The 19,295-nt window shown below is 35.2% G+C and overlaps 1 protein-coding gene across 1 annotated transcript in view; it reads left to right on the forward strand.

Annotated features, from left to right (window-relative positions):
* The window catches only part of DNAH7 (dynein axonemal heavy chain 7), a gene marked incomplete at both ends in the record, with an annotated part of 98,012 nt that overhangs the window by 35,270 nt on the left and 43,447 nt on the right, over positions 1 to 19,295 (forward strand). Inside the window, 16 exons of the mRNA XM_082055980.1 lie at positions 1,032 to 1,172; positions 2,261 to 2,473; positions 3,357 to 3,466; positions 3,930 to 4,098; positions 5,319 to 5,421; positions 5,523 to 5,650; positions 6,801 to 7,013; positions 8,090 to 8,188; positions 9,675 to 9,923; positions 11,043 to 11,192; positions 12,272 to 12,454; positions 13,094 to 13,270; positions 13,584 to 13,715; positions 14,361 to 14,585; positions 16,045 to 16,242; positions 18,481 to 18,636. Of these exons, the coding sequence (XP_081912106.1) occupies positions 1,032 to 1,172; positions 2,261 to 2,473; positions 3,357 to 3,466; positions 3,930 to 4,098; positions 5,319 to 5,421; positions 5,523 to 5,650; positions 6,801 to 7,013; positions 8,090 to 8,188; positions 9,675 to 9,923; positions 11,043 to 11,192; positions 12,272 to 12,454; positions 13,094 to 13,270; positions 13,584 to 13,715; positions 14,361 to 14,585; positions 16,045 to 16,242; positions 18,481 to 18,636 (2,646 nt within the window). The remainder of the gene's footprint in view (positions 1 to 1,031; positions 1,173 to 2,260; positions 2,474 to 3,356; positions 3,467 to 3,929; positions 4,099 to 5,318; positions 5,422 to 5,522; positions 5,651 to 6,800; positions 7,014 to 8,089; positions 8,189 to 9,674; positions 9,924 to 11,042; positions 11,193 to 12,271; positions 12,455 to 13,093; positions 13,271 to 13,583; positions 13,716 to 14,360; positions 14,586 to 16,044; positions 16,243 to 18,480; positions 18,637 to 19,295) is intronic.

Consider the following 19,295-nt stretch of genomic DNA (forward strand, 5'->3'; position numbering starts at 1 on the left):
TTCTTCAGTAAACATGTACACATACTGGAATCACTTTTAATTTTTTGCACCTAGCATGAACGTTAGAACCATGAATTCAGCCTTTAAAGGCTGTATTTTTATAAAATTAAGTTCTGGTATCAGTTTCTGGTTGTAAAAATCTCTAAAATTCTTTTAAAATTAAATAGTAGAGTCAGAAATGTTTGCTCCAAGGATTTCTTTGCCAGAGATGGTTCTATACTTGATGTGGTATTAAGGGACAAGATTAAATGGAAAGATTGCCCATGGTTTTTTTCTAATGTTCCTCTTAATTATGACTACCTTTAAACTACTAACTCTTCTTTTCAAATGGTATCTTTACGTTGTCTCCTCATTGTGTTTTATATTTAACCATCTCTGTCATCACCTTTATTTGGTCCTTTTCAGTGTCAATGGGGTAATTAAATTTGCACTTTCTCTGATGCTGTCTTGGGTTTTATTAATGGCAGGAAAGTAGCCTGTTGATATACACTGAAAGATTTTTCCCGTGCAAGTTTAGATTTCATTTGGATTATCCTTGTGTGGTGCTAGAACCAGGTTAATCATTCTGTTATTAGAAAATACACTAGAAGTTAGGCATAAGTTTAATGTGACGTGCAAAATCAAAGCTCTGGCTTTTTATTTGAATTAATAGATGAAAAAACTTCCTGTTTGGGGATATTACTTCTAACTAGATTGTGTTTGTACTTGTTTTCTAGTTTCCTTACAGATGGAGCTAGCAAATATTAAGTGTCTGATGGCAAGAATAATTTAGGAATGTGTTATGAAATCAGTTCTCAAAAATTTCGTGTGATCACTTTGTTCATGTTACATTATTTTGGGGTTTTTTTGAGCTTTGAGAGCTTTGTCTGCAAGATATCAGTATTGAGTAGATCAGACTTGAATTCGAGGCTGAATCTAGACCCTTATTTATTTTTTAATCTCAGGAATACAATCTAACTTAAATTAATTATAAAACTGAACATTATGTGTTTTCACATGTAGTTAGTTAGAGTGTGCTTTTTCCTATCTAGGTCATTGGGGAGGCAATTGAAGCTTATCCAAAAACTGCACGTGTTAATTGGGTAAGAGAGTGGCCAGGACAAACAGTTCTTTGTGTATCCCAGACTTTCTGGACAATGGACGTACAGATGTCTATCAGAAATGGCCAAACAGTAAGCTTATTTTAAATTTAAATTTATGTCAAATAATGCAGTAATAAATCAGGTCTTTGGTAGTAACATGTTTTGGATGAAGAAGTGTTCAGTATAGTAGTTAATCTTTTGAAAATCTAGTTTAGAGATCTATCTGAAATGTGATCCTTGAAGACTTTGAAGTTAATATTTCCTTTGGGATGTAGGCACCAATGCTTCTGTGCTGTGTTAGAGCACATACTTTTGAGCTCAACATATAGATCCCATGTTTCTGGGAAAGCAGCCCAGTGATGTATTCAGGTGGTACAGACTAGCACAGCTTGTCTGCATGAGAAGTCTCACCTTCATTAATGTTTAGTGCTTTTTGTGAAGATGGGCTAGGACTAGCTTTAGAAGATATATACCATCCTCACCCTTGTCAAATAATGAATCTATATGCCTGACTGGTACAGAACTTCATCACATCTAAGTACTGTGGTGGTACAATGGTTACTTTAACAACACAAACGATAATCAAAAATCAATAAACTGAAAAGTTGCAGAAAAATACATTTTCCTGTTAATTTTTTTAAATTATAGTTGTGTTACTAACTTGTTAAGACATAAAAGTGTTTTTCTAGTATGATAGTGTCCCATACGATAGAAAGTATATTCTAGATGTACTCAGTAGATCTTTAAAACACGTGTGGCATTTTGGCATTTTCCTTAATGTGAAATATGTAAAAAAAAAAAAAAAAAGGACTATTTCCTGTGTACCAGGAAGAAAATAGTGTATGCTGGTGTGTTTCCAAATATGTATCATTGATGTTTCACATACACTTCCGTAGAAGTTAAACCAACAACAAAACAAACCCCACAAAACCAAAGAAACCACTACCACCACAACAACAAAAACCCACAAACACACCCCCCCACCCCCCCACCCCCCCCCAAAACCAAAGAAATAAGCAAACCAAAACTGTGTTGAAATACTGGTGAATGGAGGACATTGTACTACTGTTTTAGTGAGAAGAAACTTTTTAGTACAAAGAAATGAAAGTGATAAAAGAAAAAGGAATCATGCCTTAGACTAGACACGGAACTAATTAACCTCTAAAAATTTTTTGCAGGCACTAGAGAATTTTCTGGAGCAGAATAACAGACAGATTGAGGACATTGTCGGCTTGGTGCGAGGAAAGCTGTCAAAGCAAAATCGTGTGACTCTGGGAGCACTTGTTGTTCTTGATGTTCATGCCAGGGATGTTCTTGCATCTCTAGTAAGCAAGAAGGTCAAAGATGAGAGTGACTTTGAATGGTTAAGTCAACTGAGGTACTACTGGGAGGTAAGTGATACCTCTCAATCCTTTTAGAAGGTAATTTCTGTTAACAGCTTTCAGTTTCTGCTTGCTTGCTGACACAGAGAAAGGTTACACTACTGTGAGAATTTCTGCTGCTAAGAGAATACCTATAACTGATCATTTTATGGATTGCTAACTGGAATGGCCAGTAGCCAGACGCAAACAGTTTTAATTAAAATTCCTTTTTTCATCACTGCTGAGTCTCAGTATATTTGCTGAATGTGCGGGGAGAGGTTACAGACAGAATTTGTTCACTCAAAGGCTGCGTTTTCATTTTCTGATCCTGTAGGACAGGCAATGCTATATGGATGCCAATTTTCACTTAGAGATTTCAATCTGACTTATTGTCAATAATATTTTATTTGTACAATATAATGTTTATGGTGAGTAGTGGTAGGATACAGTATTTTAAATTAATCAGGACAAGATTTCCTGTTATATAGAAGACATGGCATGTGAAATTTAAAAAAATGTATCTGTAAGGATCATACATTGGTGTATCACAGGCATCAGATTGACCATAGCTACAGCTATTGTTTGTGATTATTTCTGTTTACCTTTTAGAAAGTCTCTCTAAATAGCTACTCAAGACAGTTTAATTCTGCAATATGATTAGTAGAAACTTTTTTTAGATAAAAGTTAATGTAAAAAATTGACTTTTTGTGTTACTCCTTTAGTATTTATTAATTGGCTTTTTTTGTTGTTTGAGTCACACCAAAACTACAGACTAACAGTTTGTAGTCTGCCCTGTAGTTGTCCCTAATGGAGTCAGGCCTGCTTAGGAAATGAAGAAATAGTGTTGAGTTGTGGCTGTGGGTTTTTAAAAAAATCTGTGTTTAATCTGTAAAATAAATGCCTTGTTTCTTAGGAAGGGCATCTAGAAACAAAGATGATCAATGCTGGACTGAGGTATGGATATGAATATCTTGGCAATAGCCCTAGGCTTGTTATTACTCCACTTACGGACAGATGCTACAGGTAAAACTGCAAGTTACTGAATGAACTGTATTAGCGAGAATTTGTTTAGTTGAGATACTTTAATTAGTCGTGAGAACAGATGACTCCAAATTTGTATTTTTATGTTCTAATAGTTATAATTAGAATAGGATATATTTCTTTTGATGGCCTAGAATCAATCTTGTATGAATGTTTTAATTTAACTTTCTGTTAAAATTAATCTTTTGTGACACTACAGTAATAATTACAAAACAATTTAGATTTAGAAAGTGAAAAGTAAGCAGTTCTCCTTTGTGAACTTCTAGCAAATTTCATTTGTAAACATTTGTAAATTACAGCTGGCCAGAAGCTGGTAAAAAGTACCGCTATAAGAAAATGCAGACAGGAAATAAATTTTTTTAAGTTCCTGGTAGAAGTTAGAGCAGCTGGAAAAATAGTCTGACAATTTGTACAATTTCTTTTTTTTAATTTATTTTGTTTTCAGAACCCTATTTGGTGCACTACACCTACATCTTGGAGGTGCCCCAGAAGGTCCTGCTGGAACTGGAAAAACAGAAACTACAAAAGATTTAGCAAAGGCTGTAGCTAAACAATGTGTGGTTTTCAATTGTTCTGATGGCTTGGATTACCTTGCGTTAGGAAAATTTTTTAAGGTTTGGATAAATCTTGAGGGTCACTTTTCATTCTATTAAAGCCCTTTAATTATCTGGCACTTAAAGTGATCTTAAGGTATTGTGAAGGTATCTTCCTCCACTTCCAGGCCACTATATAATGCAAGTATTGTGCATTGAAAATGCAATATACCATCATGATTTTCTTTGCTTTAAATAAGCAACATAGGTGTCATTTCAATGAGTACATTTTTAATAGCTGATTGCAAATTTTGGGGGACTTGAGGTTTAATCTAAACTGTAAATAAGGTGGTAAGAGTCATATTATCCAGAAGGAGGCAGCTCTGTCTTATGAAAATCTATCCTGAATGGTCACCTGTGTCTTGTAACCCTGTGTCCTGGTTTGGACTGGAATGATACTAAACCAGAGCAAGCGTGCTTTTCTCCCTGGCATTATTCTCACCTTGTGAGTTACAATCGGCATTAGAATGATGTGATTGGACTTAAAAATTCAACATGCTGGAAGTTCATCAAAATAAGCTAAATGAAAGGGTTTTATTTAGAATGATGAAAGCAAAATTCTGTGTCTTAAATGGGAATTTTAGAATTACTGTTAACAAAGCATGAAATGCAATTGAGAGAATAGCAGTGCTGCAGAGATGGTACAGTAGCATTTAGGGAGCATATTTCAGAAAATACCTACGAATTAACTAGACCTGCAGGAAAAGAGAATTATTCTTTAGTTGCACTGTAGGTAATGGGGTATGCCATAACCAGCTGGTTAATTTTAGTTATGCATAAGTTCTAAGCTGCCTTTTTTTCACTGTGAAACCTGTTAGCATAGATGCTAAACAAGAATAGGTTTTTTGGAGGCTTGTTTAGTGCTGAAATCTTCCCCCTTGTCCAGTTGTCAGATACTGACTGTGAAGGTAAAACATGCAAAGTGTGTGTATTTGACAGGGAGTTTGCATGCAACAGAAGAATTAGGGGCTTGGATTAGTTTGTACAGGGTTTTTTGTACAGTTTTGGTTTGTTGTTTTTGTTTGTTTGTTTGTTTTTACAGGCAAACATAAGTTTAAATTATGTAATTCTTCTTGAAACAAATTCTGGCATGATTTTGTTTAGAAGTTAGTGCTCTGGATCATGGATGCAAGTCCTTTTTTTTTGCACATAAAAACTTTTCCTTGTTGCAGAATTAGTTTGATCAGCATGTCCGAAAGAAGTAGATATCTATTAATTGGCCATCTGCTTGTCTCTTGTAGGGTTTGTTGTGTTGTGGGGCATGGGCTTGCTTTGATGAATTCAACAGGATTGATTTGGAAGTACTCTCTGTGGTTGCTCAGCAGATTTTTACTATACAAAGAGGTAACCTCTTATTTTAATAATCTCTTTTACTTATGTATGACAAATAATAAAGATGCAACAAAAGATCCCCAGAAATAACATGAGTTTTCATTTCTCCATAGGCATTAATTCAGGATCTGAATTAATAGTATTTGAAGGAACTGAATTGAAACTGAACCCGACCTGTGCTGTCTTCATTACTATGAATCCTGGTTATGCTGGGCGTTCAGAGCTTCCTGATAATCTTAAGGTATTATAAAATTTTGTTACTTTTAATAGCTAATAGAGAAAGTACAAAAATAAGTCACTTTTTGTCAAATATAGAAATTATTAAGAACATCTAATATTGGTTACCGTCCAGTTTTTATTAGTGTAGTGTAAAAATCATCTCAGAAGAAAAAAGAAATGAAAAAGGGTAAGTAGACTGAAAAAAATAGGAATAAACTGCATTTTAGAATGTCAGGAAGTCATCGCTTGGTTCAAGTTCTGACTGTCAGGGAAAAAAAAAGAAAGTTAAAAAAAAACACTTTTAATTTCTGAACTCTCAGGCGTTTAGCCAAGAAACACAAAGAAGCATTTATAGTGTACAGCAGTGAATAATATCTTGATATTGAATGAAAATGTGTTGGGTTTTGTGTGATGTTTTTTTCTTTTTTCTGACAAATGATCTGAGCGTACTTGTGTTGTTTTAACATAAGAGATTTCTATTCTGTTCAAGTGTATTGTTGAGTGCTTGTTGCAAGTGCTACATCCTTTCTTAGCTTTAAATACATTTGCCCTGTGTCTATGGAAAGAAAAGGAAATCTGAGCCAATATATTGATAAATTAACAAAAACTTAGAAAAGTAGAGTCTTCGTAAATATCTCCTGGGAATCTTACTCACTAACACTTGTCTTGTGAAGACAAGACTCAAAAATATGACTTGTATAGATGAAAGAGGATAATTTTTAAAACGCTCTGGTAGAGTATGAAAAGTAGAGGAAGTTTTCTCTGTCTGAAAGTATTTTGATGCTTGTTTGGTAGAGCCCTGGTGAAATTGAAGCAGAGGCTGTAGCTAAACAATGCTGGTAGGAGTCTGGAGCATCAACTTATTTGTGGGAGTTGTTTACACTCCCCTGTTCTTTCTAGAGCTTGTATTGTTTGATGTGATTTTGTTGCTAATCTTGAAGGAAGAAGAACGACAACCATGAGTTGTCACAATGGAAAATAAATTATTTCTAAGCATTTATGGAGAGCCATTAAATATATTGTAGTCAGAATTGTGATAGGTAATTGACTGTCACTTTATTAATGAAATAATGGAAAAAAAAAGAGTATTTTGTGTAATTGTAGAAAAAAGTTGTATATAGTGGTGTGGTCTGCTTTTTTCTGATGTCATTTTTCATGTGTATGTTTGATAGGCTCTCTTTAGAACAGTAGCTATGATGGTTCCTGATTATGCCATGATTGCAGAGATTGTGCTGTATTCTTGTGGTTTTGTTACTGCTCGACCTCTGTCTGTCAAAATTGTAGCTACGTATCGCCTGTGTTCAGAGCAGTTGTCTTCTCAGCACCATTATGATTATGGGATGAGAGCTGTGAAGTCAGTGCTCACTGCAGCTGGCAACCTGAAGGTAAATGATGTCTTGAATTTTCTTTGTCCTCCAGGAACATAATAATGTGTCTCTTTTGTAGCAGAAGGTACACAATCCTACCTCCCAGCAAGCTGCTATTTAAAATTTCATCCTGTAATACTGATTAAAATGGAAAGGGTCTGTATTAGGGCGTAAGCTGAGGAAAGTCAAGAGGAGAGACAGCTCCCCGGGCCATTCAGTGCCCCACTTGTCACTGAACAGCATGCCTACTAATTGTGCTGATTAGCCTTCAAGAGCTGTTTGGCCTTTTGGCCACTGCTTTGCTCTGTTTTTTTTTCTCAGGTTCAGTTACCTTTGCCATAGCCTGTGAACACTTTCCAGTAATACACGGGCTAATATCTCCCACATGTGACTTTGATCACTCTTTGGTCTTTAAGCAAAATGGTGGAGGATGTAGTTTTTTGTTTTGTCTTGCATTGTGGGTTGATGAATACATCTTACTAAGAAACTACGCTGTAATTTCATTAATTCGATTATTTTTGTTTAAGTCGACTAGAAGAATTTTACAATTCCCTTCCATTTTTTTTTTCAACCTATAATTCTACTATTACAAAAAAATCTTGCAAACCCCCCAGTCAGTAGCTAAGCTATGTATTGTGGCAAAAGAGGCACATTTTTACTTTTTTTTTTTTTTTTTTTTTTTTTAAATAACCTGGGAGAGAAATCTGTATGCAAACTTTTAGAATTTCCACTTTGCTGAAGGCAGAAGTTTTACATCGAAGTAGGGGAAATTATTCTTCTTAGGAAGAAAAGGAATACATCTTAGAAAGCAAAAAATCAATGGGTTAGGAAAACAAGTAATATCACTTTGCTAGTAACACCCCTCACTGGGCATAAACTACAGTGAAATCGGCCTGACTATAGATACCTTCTGCAAACACCTTAATAGGAATGTGTAAACATCCACCTGGAACGTACATGGTTAGCAGTGGACCTGAATGTGCCAAAATAGTTACAGAGAAGGACAACAGGAACTGTTCAGTAAAACAGGCAAGTTTAACATCTGGGTTTTGAAACTATAAAAATTAACTCACACTATTTTTTGTGTCTTTTAGCTGAAATATCCATCAGAAGATGAAGAAATTTTGCTCCTTAGATCCATTACAGATGTCAACCTGCCTAAATTCTTGTCTCATGATTTACCACTTTTTGAGGTAAATTGCAAATTTTTGCAATCTTTGGGAGCTGCTAGCTTTCTGTGTCCTGTTAGAAAAAGGGGGAAGGATCTGGGCTTCTGTACATAGATCTTTGGAAACTGGGAAAACATTGTCCTTCATGTGTACATTTTTAAACATGAGTGGGAAAACCTCATGTGAAAAAAAGATTCTTCATATAGAGCCCTGGGAATTTGTGTGCAATTATACATTCACAACAAAAGTCTCACGAGTTATTTTAGATAGTAATAGGTATATTTCAGCACTTGTATTAGTTGAAATTTTCCATGCAAATTCTTATTTTTGTGTAATTTTCTTATAGAATAAAATGAGTTAATTTCTATAAGAAAACATGCATGAGGGTGTGCAAGTAACAGGAAAGCTCTTTCCTTTAGGCATTTTAAGAAAAAGCCTTAGAAATCTGAAGCACAGAAAAGGTAATTGCCTTGCCCAAAATTATAAGAAAATGTAATGAATTAGGAACTGAACATATATCTCTGGACACTGTCCCTCTGATCTAATTAAAATTCTGCCAAAATTATGCACTTGTTCCTGAAAACAAGTCATGAGCATTTAAGGGAGATGTCATATTTTTGTAGGTTTTGAAACAATGAAGATAAATTTAGAGAAGTTGTCTTGGAAAGTGGAAACATCTTCACTAGTTGTTTCTCTAAGATTTGGTCTTTAAGAATAAGAATAGCGACGTTAAGAATTTAGCGTACGGAAATTGCTATATTTATTTATGAAGTAATACTATATGTTTTTCACTTTCATAGAACAACAAATGTATATTGCTGTAGAGATGAAATAGCCTTGCACATACTAATACTTTAGTTGTTGGTGCATCCCTAAAATAGGAAAATATTAGTAACTTGAAACTAGGAAGTAGCGTATTATCAACATGTAAATGGTAAAAGAAGGCTAAGGAATGTAAAGCTAATAAATAGAAGTAGGTGGTTATGTCAGTACAGAACAGATGCATGTTATAAGGGAAAACACTGGCAAATGAGAATGATGCTACAATGTCACTGGAATTAGTTCTCCATTGTGGGACAGATTTAAGGGTCAGCAATAAAATAGGAGTATGTGGGAACTGTAATAGCTTAATTCTGTTAGTTCTGGAAGAGAGTAGCTTTGTTTGAAATTTTTATCAGATACAGGAAGAATTATAAAAATATTTAAGTTCACCAATAGTAATGTACTTTAAAATTGTAAATGTTATTTTTAAGAATAATTTCAGTTTTTATTGTGAGAAATATTAATTTCTTCACTTAATTTATATATCACACTTGAGAGAAATGGGGAAAAAACCATGTTCTCCCTCAGTCAGAGTTTTGGCTCAGGCAAGGGTGACATGTTAAATTCATGATTCTTTTATTTATCAAAATAGATATTAGTCTGCCTAGTGTCAACAAAGCATTGATTGCATGAGATTTGGACCAAATTACTGTGAAAATAAGTGTATTTTAATTAATTGTTTGGACAGGGTATTACTTCCGATTTGTTTCCTGGTGTGAAGCTACCCAAACCAGACTACAAAGACCTGTTTGAAGCCATCAAAAAAACCTGTGATGCTATGAATTTGCAAATGACTGACGCATTTACTATGAAGATCCTGCAGATTTATGAGATGATGATTGTGCGTCATGGCTTTATGATAGTTGGAGAGCCTTTTGGGGGAAAAACATGTGCCTATCGAGTTCTGGCAGGAGCATTGGGAGACATATGTGAGAAGGTATCTAAACATGTTTATACATATTTCTAGTGAAAAACTATTTTCAAACAGATTTTATAAACATATTTTAGTATTTATATTGAATACAGAATTTACTTTAAGGAACAGCTAAAGAATATAATTGAGAAGATGTACTTCCAAACTTACCCCAGATAGGATGACCCAATTTTTTAATCTATGTATTTCATACATTTCATGCATTTCTGCACATCAGGTTTTCTCTAAATTCTTTCATGCGACTGGACAAGGGCTGAATTAGCTACTTGAAGTTTTATGATGAGCTTTTCCTTGAGAACGCTTTTACAGATTTCCAGCTTAATCCTGTGGTATCTACTGAACTCTCTTTTAACAGAGATTATTTCATTTTGAACTACAGAAAACAGTGGATCTGAAAGGTTATGTGTATCTGTGGGAGGAAGGTAATCAGAACTGGCATGAAATGATGCTGAACTCCCAATTTCTCAGTTCAAGTTCCTAAACGCTAGGGATGCTTTTGGAAGGAAAGAGTATTTTTTTCTTCAACTGGGGATACGTGTCTCTCGTGTTCTAAGGTTGTAGTAAGTAGGTGTTCAAAGGAGCATTTGCAGGTTGTTGCTTTTGCTTGTAATTCTTTCCTGCAGAACTGTGTTTTCAGCCAGCTGATCTCTGATGTGTGCAGTATTAAGTGTCATATTTAGTCACAAAAAGAAAATAAAAGAATATGTTTAATCAAAAAGAAAAATCAGGTATCTTTACAAGACTTAAGTAAAAAACAAACACAGAAAACCAACCAAACAAAAAAAGCCAACCACCAAGCCAACTTTATAAGTTTATTTTGACATCAAACTCAGAAATGTACTAAGGCAGTCATATTTATTCATTGATCATGGGAAAAATGGGGTAGAGAGGAAAGGGCTTGGCCTGTTGTAATCCCTGGAAGTCTAAGAATAGAACTTGGATCTCTTTGTGGACTGCATAATGTCCGGTTCAATTATATTAAAAAAAAAAATCCATTCAATATTAAAATGAGACTTCCAACTTTATATGATAAAGTTGGGATAATTGTCTTTCCTGCTGTAAACTGATAAAATGTTTACGCATGTTTGGTGTTAACAGATTTTATTCCTTTTGTGTCTTCAGGGGCTGATGGAAGAAAACAAAGTTCAAATCACTGTTTTAAATCCCAAATCAATAACAATGGGTCAGCTCTATGGACAGTTTGATCCTGTGTCACATGAATGGTCGGACGGTATCCTAGCGGTGAGCTTCCGAGCATTTGCTTCTTCCACAGTAAGTGCTTCACACCTTTAGAACATTTGGGGAAACAACTTTTCCATTTATACATTTTAGATTTTAATTCTGTGATGTGTGTGCAGCTGTTCTGTAGGATTCATGTACTTAATCATGTGAATGCAGAGGCGGCAGTTTGCCTTGATTGTAGGATGCTCCCTGCAAAGTGCTTTTTGGATGCTGGTGAATTCAGCTTTGTGTTTCAGATGTCCTTACATGAAGCTAAAGGGTTTTTTTGTTTATAAATAAATTAATATTCAATCTTTCTACCTTCTTTTCATTCCTTGTTTTGTCTGATTATGTCCCAAATTTTTGGTTTCTGTGTATATGGGCATTTTGATGTTTCTTTTGGAAGAAACTGCTGTCTGAGTGTGGCTTCTGGCTGACCTTCCATTAAAGTCCATTGAAATATTTTCACTATGTATAAGAAAAGATGCATGTACCTGACAGAGACTTTCTGTTTTGCAGTGTCTTACTCTTTGCCCCTATAAACTTAAATAAATTGATAGTATATTGAAGTTGATCAGTGCAAAGTTCACTGTCTCTATTAACATTTGCAGAACTGCACAACTGCTTTGTATTTTCCTGTAAGAAATATGATTAATATCTGTGACTATTTACTTATACTGTAAAAAAAACCCAAACAAACAGACCTATTACATTTAGGTGTTACCATATTCCTTAAAAGAGTTCTGTTGACTTCCATGGTAAGTGTGCAGTAGGTATTACTGAGGAGTAGGAACTTGTTATATTAAGAGTCTCACTGTGTTGTAAGTCAAAATATTTGAATATGTTGCAGTCTGACAGAAGGAATGTACTGCATTGTAAGTACAACTGAAATAAACCAGTCAAAGATGTTAACTTTCTACAGTTAACTACAGTATATGCTTTGAAGTTCTAAACCTAAATTGTGAATATAGCTTGTGATATCAGAAACTGCTTGTGATTGCAACTCTGTACTCCGAGTATTTTCAATTTTATTTTGTGGAAAATAACTTTAGGTCTATAACATTAATTTTACAGTAAAGGTTATAAAATACGTTGCAAATGTTTGACTAAAACTGTCTTCTGCAAACCAGACTCCAGACAGGAAATGGCTGATTTTTGATGGGCCAGTGGATGCAGTGTGGATTGAGAATATGAACACTGTTCTTGACGATAATAAGAAGTTGTGCCTTATGAGTGGAGAGATCATAACAATGTCCCAGCAAATGAGCCTTATTTTTGAACCAATGGATTTAGAAGTTGCTTCTCCTGCTACTGTAAGTGCCAGTCTTTGAAAGACTGGTTACAAATGTCTCTGATTATTGTGATATATATTCTAATTTTTTAAAAAGACACTTAGCTGAGAAAAGTAATTACAAGTTTGAGTTTCTTTAATTTATGTTTAAAATTTGGAACATTGTAGCTTGATTTTTCTTATCTAAATGTTTCATAATCTTACAATATGATGTGAAAAATGACATATTTCTATATGTAATGTAAATTCCATATACAGAAGACCCTGTAACTGTCCAGAGTCACATGCCTGTCAAGAAAAAGAAAATCATTCATGTGCAAATCTTTAATTTGCCATATAAATTCCCATAAAACAAATAATCACTGCATTTCTGGCACCTATTTTTTCTGGTGGCACTTTATGGAATGTAAATATTTTCTCTTCAATATGAATAGTTTCAGATGGTGATGTAAATGTAATAAAATATCTGCATAGTCGTGCTGGGAAGGAATTTTTGCATAGAAGTTATATGAAACAGAACCACACTGTATGCTTTCTACCAGCTTCTGATCATCCCACAAGCTGTATGCTCTACCGCTGAATGTTCTTTTAACTTCTTGTAGGTAAGAAAAAAACTTTGGAACTCACATAAGATAATATGAACCTGTTTCTTTATTTTTAGGTGTCAAGATGTGGTATGGTCTATATGGAGCCCAATAGGTTGGGCTGGAGACCATTAGTGATGTCTTGGCTAAATACAATGCATTCAGGAGTCAGCTCTGTGCATAAGGAATTTATAACAGGCCTTTTTGACAGAGTGGTTCCACTCTGTCTTGAGTTTATCCGGAAATACACAAAGGTAGGATAAAGAACTTTTCTGAGAAACTGAGAGTGTATGAATTTTTTGCATTTCCAAGTGCCAAAGGAACAAATTGTTTTATTGGCACCATATTAATTTATATTTATTAGTATTTTAAAACAGCTTTTAAGGAGAAGGCTGTGAGCAAGGTTTCTGTATGTATTGTTGAACGTGCTTCTGAATGTATTTTAGACACATTTATCCTACAGTTTTTTTTTTTTCTTCATGGTGAGGAAAAATGTCACTGTTTAGTAGTCTCTTCTCAGTGCATAAAACACACCTGCAGCTGAGAGTATTTCTTCTTTCTTTTCAGGAACTGTCTCCTACTACAGATACAAATTTAGTTCGATCACTAATGAACCTGATGGACTGTATGATGGATGAATTTGCTGATGAAGCCAAAGTTAAAGCTATGGATGACCAGGACATTTTCTCTTGGCTTGAGGTAGGCAGTTTAACATGCAGAATAAGGAATTCCAAATCAGGCTTTAGGGAAATTGACTTCACAAGCAATAAAACCTGTATTTTGTCATTAGAATACATATTTTGTAATGTCCATTGAGGAGAATACTATTATCTTCTTTATAATTGATATGTAATTGAGTCTGACGTGTTTGATGTCTTGACATAGATTTAATTAATTTTAGACAAACCAGCCAAAATTGGGTATGATTCCCCAGTTTCTAGTGTCTCAGTTTATTCCTAGTTAGATCAATGCTACCTAAGATTGCAATTCAAGGAAAGCCCTGTTAACAGACATAGCCATCAGTGTATAAGATAGGCCTTTGCATAACAGAAAGCTAGCCTAAATTGTTCTGAAATAAAAAGCAACCTGTGTTTTCTCAACGTAAGGGCTCTGTGCTGAGCAGGTCAGGCATTTTGCTGCACGACAAAGGTGATCAAATGCTGATAGTTAATATCAAATGCTGTTCTGTTTTACCAGCAGCATGATTCTGTACTAGAGACATAAAATCAAGTTGGTCCAGTGTAATTCTACTGTGATTTGTGGCCAAGTTTTCTTTTACTTCAATGAGCAAGAACTTTGTAAATGCATGTACTGAAGTTACCTTTTGTTTTTTCCCACCTCTAGGGTATTTTTTTGTTTTCACTGACATGGTCCCTAGGAGCGAGCTGTAAAGATGACGATCGACTGAAATTTGACAAAGTTGTGCGAGAAATCCTTGCTGGATCCATTAGTGAGGAGACAAGAGCACGATACCAGTTGTTGAGCGGTTTTGATCAACAGCCTTCAAAAATGTTCACAACCCCATTTCCAACAGAAGGAACAATTTATGATTATCGGTTTGTCAAAGAGGTGAGGACTGCAAGACATGGATTTCCATTTTGAAGTAATCTTTTATGAATGCTACAAGGTGTGCATTGTTATTGTAAATTTGTTTCTGCTGCCTGCTGCTTTTCTCACTGACTAGGCCAGACATCCCTCCTTGCAAGCTAGCACTGGTCCAGCATTCTGTCTGGGACCTGGACTACCAAAGCGTGGCTTTTTGGCTACCAGAATAATTGCCTGTCGTGTCTGAACGAGTTTACAGAAAATGTCAGCCAGTTATTTTTTTGCAGTTATTTTTTTATTCTTGATTTCTTACAAGAGTATTTTATTTTGGGTTTCATCTGTTTTCTTTGGTTGAGGAAGCCCTGGATATGCTTTAGGCCATAGTTCTTTCATTACTGTAGGAAACTACTTCTCTGCCTCTTTCTGTGTCCCTTTTGTCCTGGGATTAAGATGTGAATCCATGATGCAGCTCTCCCAGTGGAGAACAAAACTTCTCACTCTGGATCTAGTAGGCTCCAGAGACTCCCAGATAAAATAAATGTGTTTCGCCCTGCTTTTTTTTTATTTTTTTGAGCTTGTCATTCCTGGGGAGTCCTGTTGCAGTGCAATGAGAATTACTTCAGTCTAGATTTCAGCTCATGCATGATTCCTGCATTTTGTCAAGGAATGTGGCTGAGATGTCAATCCGCAGTAAAGGCTTATGTCTTCTGACCACAATCCATAAAAACATGTTCTTACAGTAAAGGGGCCTTTCTGCTCAGGGGTGGGAATATGTTCCCTCTAAGAAAGACTTAAGGAGAGAACAATCTCTAGAAATTTCATATGATTTTTATCTCAAGATAGTAGTGGTGAGGTTTTTCTGTTGGTTTGGTTTTTAATAGCTTAGAGCATACAGTTTTTTCAGGGCTACTTTCAATTTTTTTAAAATCTCCTGATACTAGTTTACTACTGGAGACTTTTAAGACTCCTGTAGTAGCCTGATAAAAAAGAGAAAGCTTTGCTGTGGAGCTTCAGCACTAAATTTAATCTGCCTTCAAATTCCATCATTTGGAAGTATTTATTCTTAATAAGTCCGTGAAAAGCCTGACTGTACTTTTTTAGTTTCAGTGATTAAATTTATACAGTAATTTTCTATTTGATTACATATTTATCTACCATATATAATTTGTATATAAATATACGTATTTTTCCATTTTATATATATATGTGCATACAGTGTGTACAGATATAAAAGGCAAGGTAAAGTCCTTGTCTTTCAGTAGCTGCATGCTTCAGGCACAGGCTTTGTTTTTTTTCTAAGTACTCTCAACTGAAAGCACTGCATTCTGATACGAGACTATGAAATTCTTCTTTAATCCTTGTAAAAATTGGTTGCTAACCCCATCTGTTAAGTCACAGAATTTTGATTTTTCTTTTTCCATTGGTTCTATGCTGCTTTTCCCTGTTGATTCTAAATATATGGCTTTCCTCTAAATTAAAATAGGGAGCAGGAATTTGGGAACCCTGGATAGAAACACTCAAATCAGCTCCTTCTATACCAGGAGAGATGATGTTTAATGAAATAATTGTGCCAACTCTGGATACTGTTCGATATATGGCATTGATGGACTTGTTGACAGTACATCAAAAACCTTCTATATTTGTGGGGCCAACAGGAACTGGAAAAAGTAGCTATATTACTGTAAGTACTTTTAATACTGACATAAGATATAAAAGGCTCAGATAAGGAATAATTTCCTAACTTCTTTTAAAAAAGTAAAATGAGACCTGAAATTTTGAGTATTATGAAATGTATTTATGGGCAACTAAAAATGCAGTTGCATAGCAAAAAGTGGTGGTTTGGGGTTTTTGGTTTTGTGTTTGGATTTTTTTTTAATTGTTGGTTGTTTGGTTTTGTGGTTCTTTGTTTGTTTGTTTATTGTAGCAGCTCTGCTCTACTTGCAGACCTTTAAACCCTGGCAGTAAATGCAGGCAAAGAGCAGCTCTGGAGGATGGATTCTGTCCCCATCTATGGCAGAATCCTCTGGAACAGGAGACAAGTGCCCCAAGTCAGATTTCACCCAGGCAATTGTTATGTACCTCATGTTCTGGGGGCTGATCTGAATCCCTGGGTTCTGATGTGCAAAAGTGCTCTTCTTCAAAAGCAAGCTGTTGTGCCCCAAAGTTAGATATCTAACTGGGTCATATTTTGTCCATTACCTTTCCATATCTTTATACTGGTGTGTACCATAATCTTGTAAGAGAATGATAAATTTTGTTTTTGAATATGATTTGAATACTATTGAATAAATCAGATGAGCACTGAGCACTGAAAACAAATAATTGACAACGGTTTTTTAAGTTACCGGTGTGCATTTTTATATTGAAAGAGGCAAGATACATTTAATTCTGAGTGTGCCTGATGACACATGATAGTGAATAATAAAATAATTGAATCATTGTTATTTTGGGACAGACCATTTCCTTTTCCATTTTCCTCTTCAGTCACTAAGTGATACTATGTTCATTTTAATTTTGTCATATAGTTATTAAAATAACAAGATGGGTAATGTAGAAAATTATTATAATGGTTTAGATTAAAAATTTTAGATAAATTTTAATTCTTCAGACAGACCTGACAGGTATTAGACTATGGATTAAATCCTGATATCATCATATTTCTGGGAGACTATTAAAGCCTGACAGGCAATGGAGCTGTGCCAATGGAATGTTCGTGCTGTAAGCAGATTAAATAAATTTGGCTTCATGCTCTTGAATCTGTTATCTTTCCTTCCTTTTGTGTGATTAAAAACTGTGAACTTACTGACTAAGGCTTGTTTAGTGTAGTTTGGGGTTTTTTTTAAGTTTTCTGAAATGATTTTGAAGGAAATAAATATAAGACTAAAGAGATCTGTTTATCAAAGACTGTTCCTGGAATATTGATGTCAGAAATATTAGAAATCATAAGGAAAGCATCTGTTTTTAATGAAGAATATGACTAGTTTCTACTGCCTGGTTCATTTCTGGCGTGCTAGTTAAGAATATGATATTTCTTGGGACTTGAGAACTGATCAAAACAAGCAAAGAAATATAGCCATTGAGTACCAATGCTCTATAGTTTCTCTAAGTTGTCATTGTTACACATTTGTGCAACAGCTCAGATTTTTCCTCCAAGACTGGAGATGAACCAACAGCCGATTTGGTCTGGAAGGTCCCAAGGCTGTTGTCAGTGCTGGGACTGGTCATATTGGAGTCATTGCTTGATGTGCACTAATGCTCTGGAGCAAGTGCTGGCAGGATGGAAGGGGGTATTCTCCTGGGGGTGCTCAGCTGGGGGTAAGAAAGGAGTCCCCTTCTTTCTCTCTGGAAATGTGCTGCCTGGGAATCAGATTTCCCCAGAGGTGAACTTGCAGCTCACATCAGGGTCTGGGGAAGGTTGTGAGCGTTATGAAATACTACCAATCATTCTGGTAAAGCTTGTCTTTAGATAGTCTTGCTATGCCCTTCAAAGGAAATATTCTTGGACACTCTTCAAAACTAGGTGTAAATATTGGGACCCATGGATACTTTTGCAGCTTTGGGCCTGGATTAGTACAGGCAATATTTATCAACTCTAATTAGTACTATAAGTTAGTGTGTGTACAAAAGATTAACATACTAAATACATTAGGTAGACTTTTTTTCAGAAAATGTGAAAATGTCTATATTGGAAGTAGAAGATTTTATCTGACAAATTAAGTTGATTATTGTGTTCTAATTACTCAAGGATGTTGGTTTATCTGATGCAATATGATTATTAGAGTTCTCTTAGAGACTAATTACTATTTTATAATTTTAAATGAAATAAATATGGTACCAAAATGTCTGTCTGTTTGCTGTTTGCTAAAGGGCTATAAAATCTGTACATAGTTTAACTTTCTCCTCTTCACAATCCCTCCAGAATTTTCTTTTAAATCATTTGAATAAAGAAGTCTACAAGCCACTGCTCATTAACTTTTCAGCACAAACTACAGCTGCTCAGATTCAGGATATTATAATGTCCAAGCTGGACAAAAGGAGAAGAGGAATTTTTGGACCTCCTCTCGGGAAAAGAATGGTAACTGATAGATTTCTGCATGTAAAGAAGTGCTTAAATGCAAACAAATATGTAAATGAATTATTTTCTCAGCTGATTATGGATGATATCAGGAAAGGATGCTCAATTGGAAATAAGCTGTCAGAACTCTAATTCTTCTAATTTAGATCCTCACATTTCTCTTCTTCTTTCTCCCTTTGCCCAGTAGTATACATCTTGTTGTAATCAACAAAAGAAAATGTGATATTAGCTCTGGTATGAATAACTGCGTACAGCATTGTCATATTTCCCCCTCCATACTTTGTGATGTTATTGAGAGTTCTGTGTGGATGAGTGTCACGGAGGGACCCCAAAGTCAGTTTTAGGCAGCAAAACAAGTTCCAAAACAGACTTTATTCTGGCCAGAAAAGCAGCCAATGAACTGACCAAAATAGGGTTTATACAATTAGTTAGCACTCCGATAATGTAAGATAAAGGTTCGGATATCAGTTGAGGAGATTATTGGGGTGCAGCAAATGAGAATAATGAGGATCCACAGTGTGTACGCATGCACTCACAGGGAACAAAGCCAGAGCCCTCTGCCCCAGATACTACACTCACCTGGTTAGGCAAGGACTACACTTGCCTGGTTGGCAAGGACTTAAATTATCACTCGTCCAAACAAGGAGGTGAGGTGCTCC

This window comes from Streptopelia decaocto (assembly GCF_964273445.1).
Source record: "Streptopelia decaocto genome assembly, chromosome: 6".
Lineage (NCBI taxonomy): Eukaryota > Metazoa > Chordata > Aves > Columbiformes > Columbidae > Streptopelia > Streptopelia decaocto.